The following is a 13,637-nucleotide window of genomic DNA, read 5'->3' as shown; positions in this document are numbered from 1 at the left end:
CCTCTTTGTTATTCGAGGGTACACTCCCTTCTTCTACTCACCCCTCACCATTGTTTCCAATATTATGTCTTTCTATGAATTTACATTCTTTTGTATCATTGGGGTCGCCATTATTAGGCTTGTTAAGGTCCAACATGTGGACGAAACACCTGTAGCATGACTGTGACAAACACTACCGTGTATGTTCAGTTATAATAAAACTGCCTTCGCCCTGAAGCAACAGCCACTCCTTAGTTGGCAAATTATATTGTTTGTTATTATTTGTATTTAATAATTACAGAGCAGAAACCCAGCCAAGGTCATCGGCACTGTGTCTAGGGGACAGCTAAAAATAAATAAGTTACACCAGGTCAATAAAGAAGAACATATTTTGCATTTTCAAAAACAGCATATTTCAGGCAAGTTGTGCCCTTGCAAGCAGGGCTTAAATGCTGGCAGAAGGAAGACTGATGGGTGAGCAGCGTAACACGGACAAGAGTTCTGCATAGTGCATAGAGCTTTTCATGTGATTCTTTGAGGCAAGGGTGGCCAATAAACTCTCATAGGGGATTTGGACACCTTGGTAAATTTATTTAACTGAAAGAGATTTTAAGTGTGGCAAAACAATAGACCAGATCAGGATGTATCTGTGCCTTAAAAGAGAGGTTTTCATCCAGGACAACTCAAAGAGATTTTACTTGGAAGGAAATATGAGGCAGAGTACCCAACTCAATTATTCAAAAGGATTGCTGCCTAAGGATTTTTAATTGTCTAGGAGCATCAGTTCGGTCTTGTTAAGGTTAAGCTTTAAAAAAAATGGTGGTCATCCGATTTGAATGCCCAGCAGTCAGATATAGAGAGAAAGATCCAGAGCGGGTGCTGGGTGTCCAATGTGAATAATCTGCAGAGTGTCATCAGTGTAGAAGACTACCTTGAACCCGAAGGCTCAAATGAGCTCGGCAAGTTGTATCATGTAGATATTGAGAAGGACTGGGGGCAAGGATGAGTCATGCTTGACCCACAGAAAATGTGTTAAGCTTTTAGATCTATATGGTGAGAGCAGTCAGAGAGAAAAAAAAAATAAACCAGCCTTCAATAGACCCTGAAAAGCCTTCCTGTCTTAGGGTCTGATTGAGAGTTTTGCATGCAGCTTACTCCATGACAAAAGTGACTGATATCTCATTTATTTACTTACAAGTGCTATAGTATCCTGTCCACCAATCTATAAATCAGGCCCTAAGTCTGTGCTGCAGGATGTGAACTTCAACCACATTAAACGTCATGGGAGTTCCACTGGGATCAATCTAGCTACACCACCCTAATAATATAGCCATGAAGTTCGTTCACAGCAAGAGCCGGTACAAATGCTGTCCCTCTCTCAGGACAAATGTCTATACTATCTCCATTTTCTATGTGGATGGACAGTTCTTAGTCACTGTTTCTTCCATGATTTTGTTGAAGGCATGTTGTCCTTCTTTAGCAGAGGGGTGGTGAAGCAAATTTTCCAGTCAGCCGGCATTACATTAGATACCAAGGACAGTTTGGTGAGGTCATTATCCTATGCACACTCCCAGGGAAAGTGCCTGGACAATGGTAACTGTGACAAGTTCATGTGGTCAGCCAAGTTAACAGCAACCTGTGTACAACCAGTATTATGTCCCTGATAATGAAATGTGCTAAATTGAAACCAGGTATATAAATGATAAAATGTGCCTTAACAATGAGAGTGTAATGCAGAGATAGAATATTACATTAGATAGCCCTTAAAATGAGCATTATTAAAAAAATGAAAGTATATTTCATTCGCTGCCTCATAAGAAATAATACAGGATCCCCACATAGTGTAATTATATTGTGAAAATGATACAAATAGACTTCACAAGTCCCACAAAATACTTTGGGCTGAAGACGGTGTTGGGTAATGTTGGTATCAGACGTTTGCATTGTTTGAGACCTATTTCGGATGACAGGCGGTAATTGTCCACTCTGCATTTTCTCATCTTTGGTTATATTGAGGTGCCAATGACTTTCTCTGCCTCTTGGAGAGGACGTTCACAGAACAGCAAGAAAAAGACGAGAGGAGTTGTGGCACTCAAGAAGAAAGGACGGACTGGGCTTACAGAGTCATTTATTGCTTGGTTGGTGTTGGCAAAGTTGACCGACTTAAAAACTCTGCAGAGGTAACAATCGAAATGTCACAATATTTATGATTGCCACTAATGCACCATTCTTTAATATCAAAGAGGCTACATTTTGTTGGAAAATCCACTGACGTTTATCTGTGTTGGTTGATGTTCTGCCACCAAATAGGAGCAGTTGCAATGTCCTAAAAAATAAGGCTGCACAGCAATCATACATGCCAACAAGCCCAAATCAGACTAAAGACTCCTGATTTTTAAAGCTCAAAAGGGCTTTATTTTAGGTTTCTTCCAACTAAAATCCCTTCCACTTCCATGTAAATCAAGTGGGAAAAGCAATTCCCCCGATTTTGTTTCCAAAATCCCTTCTTACCAGATTCAAAACGCAGCCATGCATGAGCAGTGGCTGGTGCTACATTAAGTAGCCTGCAGTGGCTGGTGCTACATTAAGTAGCCTGCAGTGGCTGGTGCTACATTAAGTAGCCTGCAGTGGCTGGTGCTACATTAAGTAGCCTGCAGTGGCTGGCGCTACATAAAGTAGCCTTCAGTGGCTGGTGCTACATTAAGTGGCCTTCAGTGGCTGGTGCTACATTAAGTAGCCTGCAGTGGCTGGTGCTACATTAAGTAGCCTGCAGTGGCTGGTGCTACATTAAGTAGCCTGCAGTGGCTGGTGCTACATTAAGTAGCCTGCAGTGGCTGGCGCTACATAAAGTAGCCTGCAGTGGCTGGTGCTACATTAAGTAGCCTGCAGTGGCTGGTGCTACATTAAGTAGCCTGCAGTGGCTGGCGCTACATAAAGTAGCCTGCAGTGGCTGGTGCTACATTAAGTAGTCTGCAGTGGCTGGTGCTACATTAAGTAGCCTGCAGTGGCTGGCGCTACATAAAGTAGCCTGCAGTGGCTGGTGCTACATTAAGTAGTCTGCAGTGGCTGGTGCAACATTAAGTAGCCTGCAGTGGCTGGTGCTACATTAAGTAGCCTGCAGTGGCTGGCGCTACATAAAGTAGCCTGCAGTGGCTGGTGCTACATTAAGTAGTCTGCAGTGGCTGGTGCAACATTAAGTAGCCTGCAGTGGCTGGTGCTACATTAAGTAGCCTGCAGTGGCTGGTGCTACATTAAGTAGCCTGCAGTGGCTGGTGCTACATTAAGTAGTCTGCAGTGGCTGGTGCAACATTAAGTAGCCTGCAGTGGCTGGTGCTACATTAAGTAGCCTGCAGTGGCTGGTGCTACATTAAGTAGCCTGCAGTGGCTGGTGCTACATTAAGTAGCCTGCAGTGGCTGGTGCTACATTAAGTAGCCTGCAGGGAGCTGCTTTAGGGCTCCACGAGGATGATCCAAATAATCCCTCAATGAACACATTGCTGCTAGTGTAGAGAAAACGCTAAAAAACGAAAATATTTCACTCCAGTCCCTAAAAAATCTTTCACTGGAACCTGTCAGTGTCCACATTGTAGTTTGCCAAACATCTTGAGGGTGTATCCCAGAATTTCTGGGACTTCCTATTTAGCTTTCCCTAAAAGTCTACCACTGTTTTCTTTACATTTTTATGTATTTATTTAAATGGAACATTTCTGAAGAGCTAGAGCCCGTCAGAGCACTGCTCACAAAAAGCATCATTCTGACCCTTTTCATGCATTCTTCAGTCGCTCCCATGTAGATGAAGGACTTAACTGAAGTCTGAAGGTAGCAGGATTTCATTCGGAGTGGGGACCGGGGCGTTTCCATAATTTCGGACGTTTTCAACATCAAGGGGCAGATTTATGAGGCCGTTGCACCTCTTTGCACCGCAATTGCGTCACTTTATTTGACGCTACTGCGGCGCAAACAATGCGCCCTATTTACAACGTGACGCATCTAGGAGATGCGTCACGTTGTAAAGCACTGCACCATAAGGAGGCGTTCCTGCGCAGGGGGGGGCGTTCCTGCGCAGGAACGCCTCCTGAAAGTGGCTGAGTGAAATCTATGAAATTTCACTCAGTCACTTTCAGGGCAATGCTGCGTCAAAACCCTGCGCCTGCTTGAAGCAGGCGTAGGTCTTGACGCAGCATTGTGCAGAATGTGTACCCCCGAGCCTTGCTGAAGCTGCATCGCGCTTCAGCAAGGGTGGCGTAGCTCTGGCGCACTGTGGCGCACGTTAACTGGCGCATCCCTCGGGATGCGCCAGTTAACATAAATCTGCCCCTTAGGGTTTTTAGTCCATACTTGCATCTCTTGAACATTGTTTAATCTGATGTGCTGACAATAAGGGCATGTTTCTAGTTCGAGCATGGTCGCATGCCAGATCTTTGCGGTAGTTTGGGCTGTTACGCAGTGAGCATAATGCATAGAGTTTTCAACGTGACCCTAAATTCAACAGAGTAAGCTGAAAGCTGTCAGATCTATTTAGGCGTCTCACATCCACATAGATGCAGGCACATTCTAGCGGACGGATTCTGCACTCTGTTCTTCCTCTTTGCCAAGGGTGGGGCCATGCCAATGTAACTCACATTTTAGTTACATCTCTTGTTGCCTATATGCCCCATTCTTCTTTGTATTTGAATAAGTTAAAATATGGAATGTGTATAAAGCTGATAGCTGTTGAATTGTATATGTCAGTAAAAGTTAAAAACCACATGCTGCAATATAAGTGCACAAGAAATAGCAAATAGAGTACGGCTACAAACAGTTCTATCTGTTATCTACATTATCACTAACCGTTACTGTTCAATTAAGATAGCTTCATGCCAGCTTGACTATGCAAATTAGACTGTGCTAGTAAAATCACCGTCCCTCCTCTGGGACAATAAAGATATTGACTTACCTGGCACGGAGTGTCTCTTGTCGCTGTCTCTTGCATTCACAGGTGGTTGTTTGCAGTGTACACAGAGCACATCCCTTCCCTGCCTCGGGCTAGCGGCGGTACAGTTAGTCAAAGAAGCTCAGGGACCATTTGTAGAACTGGCAGTTGCCTCTGAACAGAAACTGGGAGAAAGGGAACTGAAGCCCTGGCTAGAAACGCTGCAGTTTTTTTCCGTCTTGGACGCGTGAGTCACAATCCGTTCAGCCTTCAGACTGTGCCACGGAAGAGCTCCACCCGCCATCGCCTCGCTCCCTCCAGCAGTCAGTCCCCTCCCACGCTCCCGCCTCTCCCTGTCCCTGGCAAGGGATGGGCCGCAGCTGGGGCGCGCGGGCAGAACAGACAGAAACTTTTAACTCGGGACTTAGTTCGAGTTTTCTTACCCTGCGTCTTGTTTTCGGACATCGCGCTGCCTCTCGGATTCAGCATTTTCGGTACTCTGTCTGGTTTCTTGGCAAGTCAGCCCCACCTCACCGCTGGAAAATGCCAGGAATGCTTCTTTCCACAGCTCCTCGCTCTGCTTGCTTTCAGTGAATGAAGCAGCTTGTTTCTTTACTGTCTGCAAGTGCAAATATTCCTGCCACTGGGTCAACACTTTTAAAATGCACCAGCAAGTCATGCTTTCCACCCCAGCCTGTGCTCTGAACATCACACATTTTATTTTCTCAAACGCTGTCTATCTTGTGCAACATGTAAGGGACACTCAGATTAATTGGGTACATTTTGAATAGCAGAGTGACTGACCTCTAGCTGTTGGCAGGGCCGGACTGGCCATTTATTCCATCGGGCCTATCTCCGGATGGCTGGAGAAATTGAAGGGCGGTTTCTGACGGTCCAGGGCCGCTACTGGTGTTTTTCACTTGCTACAGCTCCCTTGACGACAAAAGCATCAAGAATTGGAGGGTGAGATTGAAACAAAAAATAGATCAGTGCAAGAGAAGGAAGGAACTAAAGCAGGCCTGTTCCTGGGAGAGGGTGGGGGGGGGGGGGGGGGCGGGGGGGGGGGGGGTAGTTGTCCTCCAAAGCTAACTACGTGGCTCACCCAAGGCCGGTTCATAAACCTATTTATTGTTCTTTTTGTTAATGATTCACCTGGGCCTTGCTTTCGCAGTCTAATTGTTTAACTTTCATGATGAGCACAAATGCCTTGGGCTACCTACCCATTGAAGCTGCGTGGAGTCAGTGCTGAGGTGGCTCTCACCATGCACATGTGAAGGGCAGGAATACATAGGAAGCTCCCACTTTTAAAAAGAAAATTGAAGCTCCTGTCACCCAGTAGGAAGGCGGTGAAAGATGTCAAAAGGCAGAAACACAAAGATAAAATGTTGCCATCCCAAGAACAGTAATTGGAAATATGAATAAAATCAGGTGATATATTGTAGTCAACGTTTTTGGAGTGACACCTTGACGGACGCCCTGACAGGTCTGGCCTTCCACTCTAAAGAGAACATTGTCTCTGACTCCTCACACTCTCTTTTCTGTTATAATGGATTTTGTTGAGAAAGGACTAAAGTCAGGACATGACCAGGATCTATGCCTGAATTTTTATAGCGTCAATTGTCTTCATTTGCCCACATAAAGGCAACAGGAATCCAAGCACTATATTATGATTGTCTGAAAGGCTGTCTCCACATCCATTGTGTACATTAAGTTTCTTGGGTCGTGGAAGGTGGATTCCACCATTACATACTGTCCTGAACGGAAAATCTACCCTGGTAGTCTTTGCAAGTGAAGAGTATTCCCACAGTCTACTCTTCAGCTGCGAGCATCTCCACATGAGTACAACGCAGGTGCACAGGGGGAAGGGGCCATGGTTAAGAAAGGGAGGACTTCTGCGGGCTTTTCACAGGGTGATGTTGTGTACTCCAGATTGTCCTCCTGGTTCTGCCTACAGTTGCCAGTTGCCACCTGTCTGCTTTTCGGAAGGTGGTGTTGTATAAAGATAAACACAATTGGTGTTTTTTCTCCCTACTCATCTTGAAACAATTTCACCTACTAGTTGTTACCTCTAATATCCTTTTGCTTACTCAATCGATACTTCTCTCACTACCAGTGTGAAGTAATGAAGGGAAGTAACAGTAGTTACACTTGCTAAGGAGGGCATTCTTGTTTTCCCTCTCCAGGCCATGAACACCTACTTTAGGTCTCAATGTAAGTGACTAAAATTGTTCTTCAGTGTACACTTAGGTGGACAAATGTCAAGAAATGCACCAGAAATTCATCTAGGGGTAACACAAGGTGTATGCGCAGAAATAATGGCCAATAAGATACCCTCCCAAAAGTCATTTATCATATTTGTTTGGATACATGTTTTATTGATTCTGTTGTGTGTCGTATTTGTTTTGATACATTTTGTATTAATTGTTGTGAAAGTGGGTGTTTGTTGTTATGGATATTTTCCCCCCAAAAAAGGAGTGATCACCACACAAAAAAAATCATAAAAACTTTCAATCAATAGCGCAACTACAGCATACCAGAACTCAAGAATCATTGTCATAAGTTTGAAGCATATAGAGGGAAAAATATGTTACATGTGAAACTATAACACTTTGGATCTATAGAAAAACCATGTTTTCCAAAAAAAGGAATCCAAGTTACAAGAAGAATTGACGGGTAAGGGATCTCTTCTCCATCATGCAATTATTTGCTAACCCATCTTGCTTACTGTCCTATCTCCACTACTTAAAAAGGAAGAAGCAATTATTATTAATATTTTTTTTAAAAGCATACAACTTCTATCAACCCGTAGATCAAGCCCTGCTTCTAATTCGAACTAGTAGTATCTCACTAGAGCAAATCTCTTCATAAGGCAATCACTCATAATTCTTCTTTCGATGGGTCAAAAGCATCACAATTCTCCTAAAAAAATAAATACACACCGCATATATGGAATCTGATGTGCTGCCACCAATGGTGGTTTACCCTATGACCAAAATCACTGCGCCATGCATAACAAAACTGCCTAACTTGTTACACTGGGACTACGTTAATTCATTAAGAAGTCTTGAGGTGCCGGGTTTTTAGGAACCCGGTGGTGCCAGGGGATAACACCCGACGACCTCTGAGTTCTCCCTGTTCCGGACCACAGAAACCAAGAGTCTTCAAGGTGAAGTCAGAGATCGAGTTTTATTGGCTGCAACCTACTCCGTGCTTTATATAAAGTTCATATGTTGGAGTTCCAATCGGAGGAACCGGACACGAATCCTCTAATCGGGAGTCCTTACTACAACCAAGACAAAACAAGTTTCCAAGTCTGCTAAGACCAGGCATCTTTGCTCGCTAGTCTAGCTTCAAACTTCAAGGGATTATCTACTTATGATATTCTCGTGAATACACAAATCCCTCGGTTTTGGCGCTTGCAAGTTCCAAACAAGGTGTATCTCAAGGATACCAAAACTAAGAATCAAACTAAGGACTGGGAGACGCTCCACTTATACTTAACTGAAGTATTGAAGATCGATGACATCACCAGAAGACTCGTCTATCGTTTCGCTCTACCAAGGATCACTGGGTCCAAAACAGGGCGATAGTCAGGGCAGCAGTCCTTCGTAGCCGTCGGGACGCGGGGAACCTCGCAGCAAAGACCTTCAACCACGTCGACATACAGGGTTCGCTGAAGTGGCTGGCCGTCCTCTGGAATTTTCACACGAAGCTCCTCACGAACATCTGGCTTGGACCGTCACCGCTTGATACCGCCCCGAGTTGGGCGCCAACTGAGGTGCCGGGTTTTTAGGAACCCGGTGGTGCCAGGGGAGAACACCCGAAGACCTCTGAGTTCTCCCTGTTCCGGACCACAGAAACCAAGAGTCTTCTAGGTGAAGTCAGAGATCGAGTTTTATTGGCTGCAACCAAGTAACAAGCGTCCTAGAATTACAACAGCACGGGTCGTAAGTTCTTAGGAGACTGTTCGTTTTTACAGAACCAGCCTTCTCCTTTTATACCGAAATAACAGCTGCAGGCAAGAATTCTTTACTTTACGATACGGTGATAGACATATTTCCACAATAGAGCAAAAAGCACAGTCATGTCGGCCAACCCATATTTTAGATGTCCAGTTTGTGATAGATGACCCAGCTCGGCCCAGAACTACCATCAGATATCGATGAAACCCCAATAAAATCGGGCACCTCCTCGTCGTAAAACTGGCCATAAACAAGGAACATGGACAGGTGTATGTGTGCAGAAAACATGGTCTGTATGTAGTGAATGGTTTATGGCATGTTGAGCCTTGATGCTATCTTTCTCGGCCACTGGGCGAGGAGCTGCCCAAACAGGTTTGGCTGGAGGCAGTGGAGTTAGTTTGGCCAGGTCATGGGGAAGTCAGCTAAGGTGGACGTGTCTTTTCAGATCAAGCTCGGCCTCAATCAATTGACTATATGAGGGCAAGCCACAAGATGGATGCCGCTCACAAAATGGAGTCCGAGGGTTCAGAACGGAAACCACGATTAAAAGGTGTTAGCATCGCTTAATCACGACGCAGATGCATAGGGATAATGCCCTACTCATTACCGGTCTGCCGATACCAAATTCGTCATGGTACGACGATATTTTTCGACACGAGTGTTGGACCTCGGGACCATATTACAGCAGAGTCCAGAATTTCAGAACCACAGACCCTCCTTTTGCCCTCATATTAGGCAATAACTCATGCTAATCTGAGTCCAAATCTGTATTAATGAATTCATGGAGATGCTGCTGTAGCATCATTCTGTTACTCAATTCGTCCCTTTACACAGGCTTCCTTACACATGAAGTAGCACAGAGGCCACATATGGCAGGAGCGCACTGCGCAAACAGGCAGAACGTAAACAGAATGGCTAAGACCATCCCAACGAATATCAGTGTCTTCCATCCCCAGGCAGAGATCAGTTCCCAGAACCACCCTAGCAGGGACCAATCACCTTTATCCACGTGAAGGGAATCAGAGATTTTGTGCAGTTTGGAGATGGCCTGGTACACTGTCGGAGCATTATCAGGGATGAAAATGCAGAAACTGGATTGGATCACCCTACACACACCACCACGGTCTGCGAGTATGACATCTAGGGCAACCCTGTTCTGAAGAGTCATAAGTCGGTCCGACTGGAGCTCAGCTGTTAAGTTACTAAGGACGCCGGCCGTTTCGGTCACGGCGGACTCGACTACCCTCGTTAACTGGCGAATGTTCCTGCTGTTCACCATGGGCCCCCAAAATGGCAGAAAACCCTTTGCGAAGTCTCCAAACACTTGACCCGAGGTGTCATCTTGACTCACGACACCCCTAACTGTCCTTGTCCGATGGTAATCTGCCCCGGCCGTGTAGGTGGGTGGCAGCAGAAACAAGATAAAAGATGTGCCCGAGAAGTCAGGGGGCAACCATGTGTATGCTTTGTAATGGCAGATGAAGTATGTACCCTTGGCCGCTAAGAATAGAGGGAAGTTCGGGGAAGTTTGGGAGGCAAACACATATGTTTCCGTGCATACACTCTTCCCCAACTGTGCTTTGGGATCCCTGCCAATACCTTGCAGACATAGGTGACCTCGGTGGGGTACTATCCAAATCGGGGAGGATTTCTTTGTTTTCTGGCTCTTACTCAGGGAAATCCCATACTGAGTGATGTTCCATCTACTGTACGGGGTAAACTCATCTTTGGGAATCGTTCGATACGTGTCGATATCCCTGCTCATATTCCTTATTCCTGCCACTAGTGCCTTGTTGCTGGAATTGCTCCCTGTGGGACGCGGGGGATATGGTTCTATGGCAAACAGGAACATTGTCTGGAAAGCCCACAGAGAACCATAGTAACTGAATGGCAGGACGAAGTAAGGTATGACCTAATCTGTTGTGTGCGGCATAAGTCCACAGATCCAACAGTTCGATGTGTTCATTATAGACTGGTGCTGGTGTAGGCGCTGGATGAATGAGTTATTTACAAATTCTAGTCTTCTGGCAGACTTGTGTTCAGGTAGAGGGTGAAAGGAGTGTGGAGGAACTGTAGGAGGAGGTGTGGGCTGAGTGTTATTTACAAAGGTAACTTGAAATATGAATAAAGTATAGCCAATCAAGAACATCATTATGCTACACAACATTAAAATACATATTATCAAGAATCTTCTTCTGGCCATCACAGTGCATATGTTCTTTTTAAAGTTTGTGGGTCTAGCAGGTCTCTCTACCCTTGGAAACTCCATCCTCTAGTTGCTGCCCGCGGTGGGAGATTGATTCTGCCAAGGAGTGCTTTCTGTTCAGTCCGGGGTAATTCCCTCAGACCAACCAGAACCGTTGACCTAAACGTCCCCAGCTGCACTCCCCAGACTATCAACCGCGACCCTAGCAGCAGAACCGGATGGCGGTTCGAAAATCAAAAATGAGCAAGTTCCCGGGGCGAGAGAGCTGTAAAATCAAAAATAGTTCTTGGGGGGGGGGGGGGACCTTACAAGCTTGCTTTTATTAGTTCATGTTTCTTGACCTTAGATCATATCGTTGTTTTCCAGGTATGGTGTGGTCTTCAAACAACGTTTCAGGTTCCGTAGTGTCCAACTGCATTGACGGTGGCACAAATCCTTGCAAAATACGATCACTCTCCTTTTCGGTACCAGTTCCTTTCAATCGTGTATCGCTGAAGAGTGCACAGCGTGGTACGGACTCGGTCTCAGAGTCAGCAATTCCCTCCTGGAGCCACCGGTCATATGGAAGGGGCAGCGGGACCCGTTTACAGTGGGCGCCGTGCACCCAATGTTTTTTTCCCGTGGACACGTACTGCAGAACGGGTAGATAGCAGGACCTGGAAAGGTCTGGTCCAGCGAGGCTCCTTGTTCTTGGTTCGCCTGAAGTTCCGGACTGGGACCCAGGAACCAGGTTCAATGGCGTGGCCTGGATCGTCAGACGCCGGTGGAGAGGAGCTGTGGACCTGTTGGTGTAAAACATGCAATTTAGTTGTCAATTCGTGCAAATAGTCAAGCAGTATAGGGTGCTCTATTTCACTTAGTCTCTTGGGCCTTGGCACACCCCAGATGTTGGCTGGGTGGCCAAACACAATCTCATGGGGGCTAAGTCCTAGTCTGGAATGGACAGTCATTCTGGTGGACAGGAGTGCTAAAGGTAGGGCGTCAGGCCATTTGAGACCTGTGCTGGCTTGGATCTTGACTAGTTTTAACTTTAACGTGCCGTTGTAGCACTCGTCCCACAAATTCACTTCCGTTATCACTCCAGACCATTCTAGGCATACCGAATCTAGGGAAGAATTCCTTGACAAGGGCTTTGGCAGTCGACAAGGCAGTGTTGTCTTTAAGGGGATACGCTTCCACCCACCAGGAGAACGCGCAAACAACAACAAGCACGTATTTCAGATTGCTGCACCTCTCCATGTGGATGAAATCGAGCTGCAAAACCTCGAACGGGTACGTTGGAGGCGAAAAATGACCAGCTGCAGTTGGGGTTCCCCTACCGGGATTGTACTTCAAACAAACCATACAGTTCCTGACCAAATTCTCTGCGCATTTCGGGATACCATTATTTTGCCATACTGGGGCCAACAACTTACAGATTCCTTTCGCACTAATGTGGTCCATACCATGGGCCATTGTCACCACTGCAAGCACATATGCGTCGGTTAACAGCCATCTCTGATGCTCTGACAATTCGACCCAACAACCATTCGCATCCAATCTACCCTTGCTTTCTCTCCATTCATTCCCCTCTTTCTCAGTGGCATCAGATTGTATAGACTTCACACTTTCAATAGTGTCCTCACACATACCCACATCGGCAATCCATCTCGCAGGACCTACAACATACATTCGACTCATGGTGTTCCTTGCAGTCTCTTTCGCAACTTCGTCTGCAAATGCATTCCCACGACCAACATCATCTTGAATCTTTCTGTGTGCACTGCATTTCACGATCGCAACTTGTAGTGGCAGGGTCAGTGACTCAAGAAGCTCGCTAACTAGCTGACCATGTTGGATTCTTGCACCATGTGACGTCAGGAACCCACGTTCATGCCACAATCTTTCAAAACTATGGGCCACACCGAAGGCGTATTGGCTTTCAGTATACACATTCACTCGCTTTCCTTTTGCCAACACACACGCTCTTGTAAGTGCAATCAACTCTGCCGCTTGCGCAGAATTGTGCGGTATACGTGCAGACTCTACAATCGTGTGCAATGTTGTTACAGCATATGCTGCAGTCGTATCACCATTTGGCAACTTGAAACATGAACCATCAACCCACAAATTATCATTACATTCAGGAAGGGGAGTGTCCTGCAAGTCTACTCTCCCTTTTGTCTCTTCTTCTGTCCTAAAGCAGCAATCATGTCAATCAACCTCTTCTGTGTCTGCCGGAATAGGCAATAACGTAGCGGGGTTGAGCGTATCACACCTCTTTATGTGTATGTGACTTGCTAATAGTGTCAGCTCGTGACTGGACAGTCGAGCACTAGTTAAATGCTGTGTCTTCGTTCTGTTTAGTAAAATGTCTACTGCATGTGGGACCATCACGATCAGGGTATTATTCATGACTAACCCAGCAGACTGTCGAATACAGACAGCTGCTGCAGCGGTGGCCCTCAAGCAACTTGGTAATGCCTTAGCTACAGGATCTAGAGTCGCTGAGAAATACGCGCATGGGCGCTGTTTGTCCCCAAAGTATTGTGTCAGGACTGATAATGCGCAACCTTCCTTCTCATGGACATATAATGTA

General features: G+C 45.8%; 1 protein-coding gene across 3 annotated transcripts in view; it reads right to left on the bottom strand.

Moving 5' to 3' along the window:
* Positions 1 to 5,367, bottom strand: part of LOC147690263 (inverted formin-2-like) — a 480,165-nt gene extending 474,798 nt beyond the window's left edge. For 2 of the 3 annotated variants that reach the window (XM_086937896.1, XM_086937897.1), the window contains exon 1: positions 4,916 to 5,367. In XM_086937896.1, coding sequence (XP_086794022.1) covers positions 4,916 to 4,951 — 36 coding nt within the window. In that variant the 5' untranslated portion in view covers positions 4,952 to 5,367. The remainder of the gene's footprint in view (positions 1 to 4,915) is intronic. The other variant, XM_086937898.1, reaches the window with a different exon arrangement.
* Positions 5,368 to 13,637: the final 8,270 nt, after the last annotated feature.

The sequence above is a fragment of the Lissotriton vulgaris genome, chromosome 9 (genome assembly GCF_964263255.1).
Source record: "Lissotriton vulgaris chromosome 9, aLisVul1.2, whole genome shotgun sequence".
NCBI lineage: Eukaryota > Metazoa > Chordata > Amphibia > Caudata > Salamandridae > Lissotriton > Lissotriton vulgaris.
The sequence above is the reverse complement of the archived record's forward strand: the minus strand, read 5'-3'. Positions and strand labels throughout refer to the sequence as shown.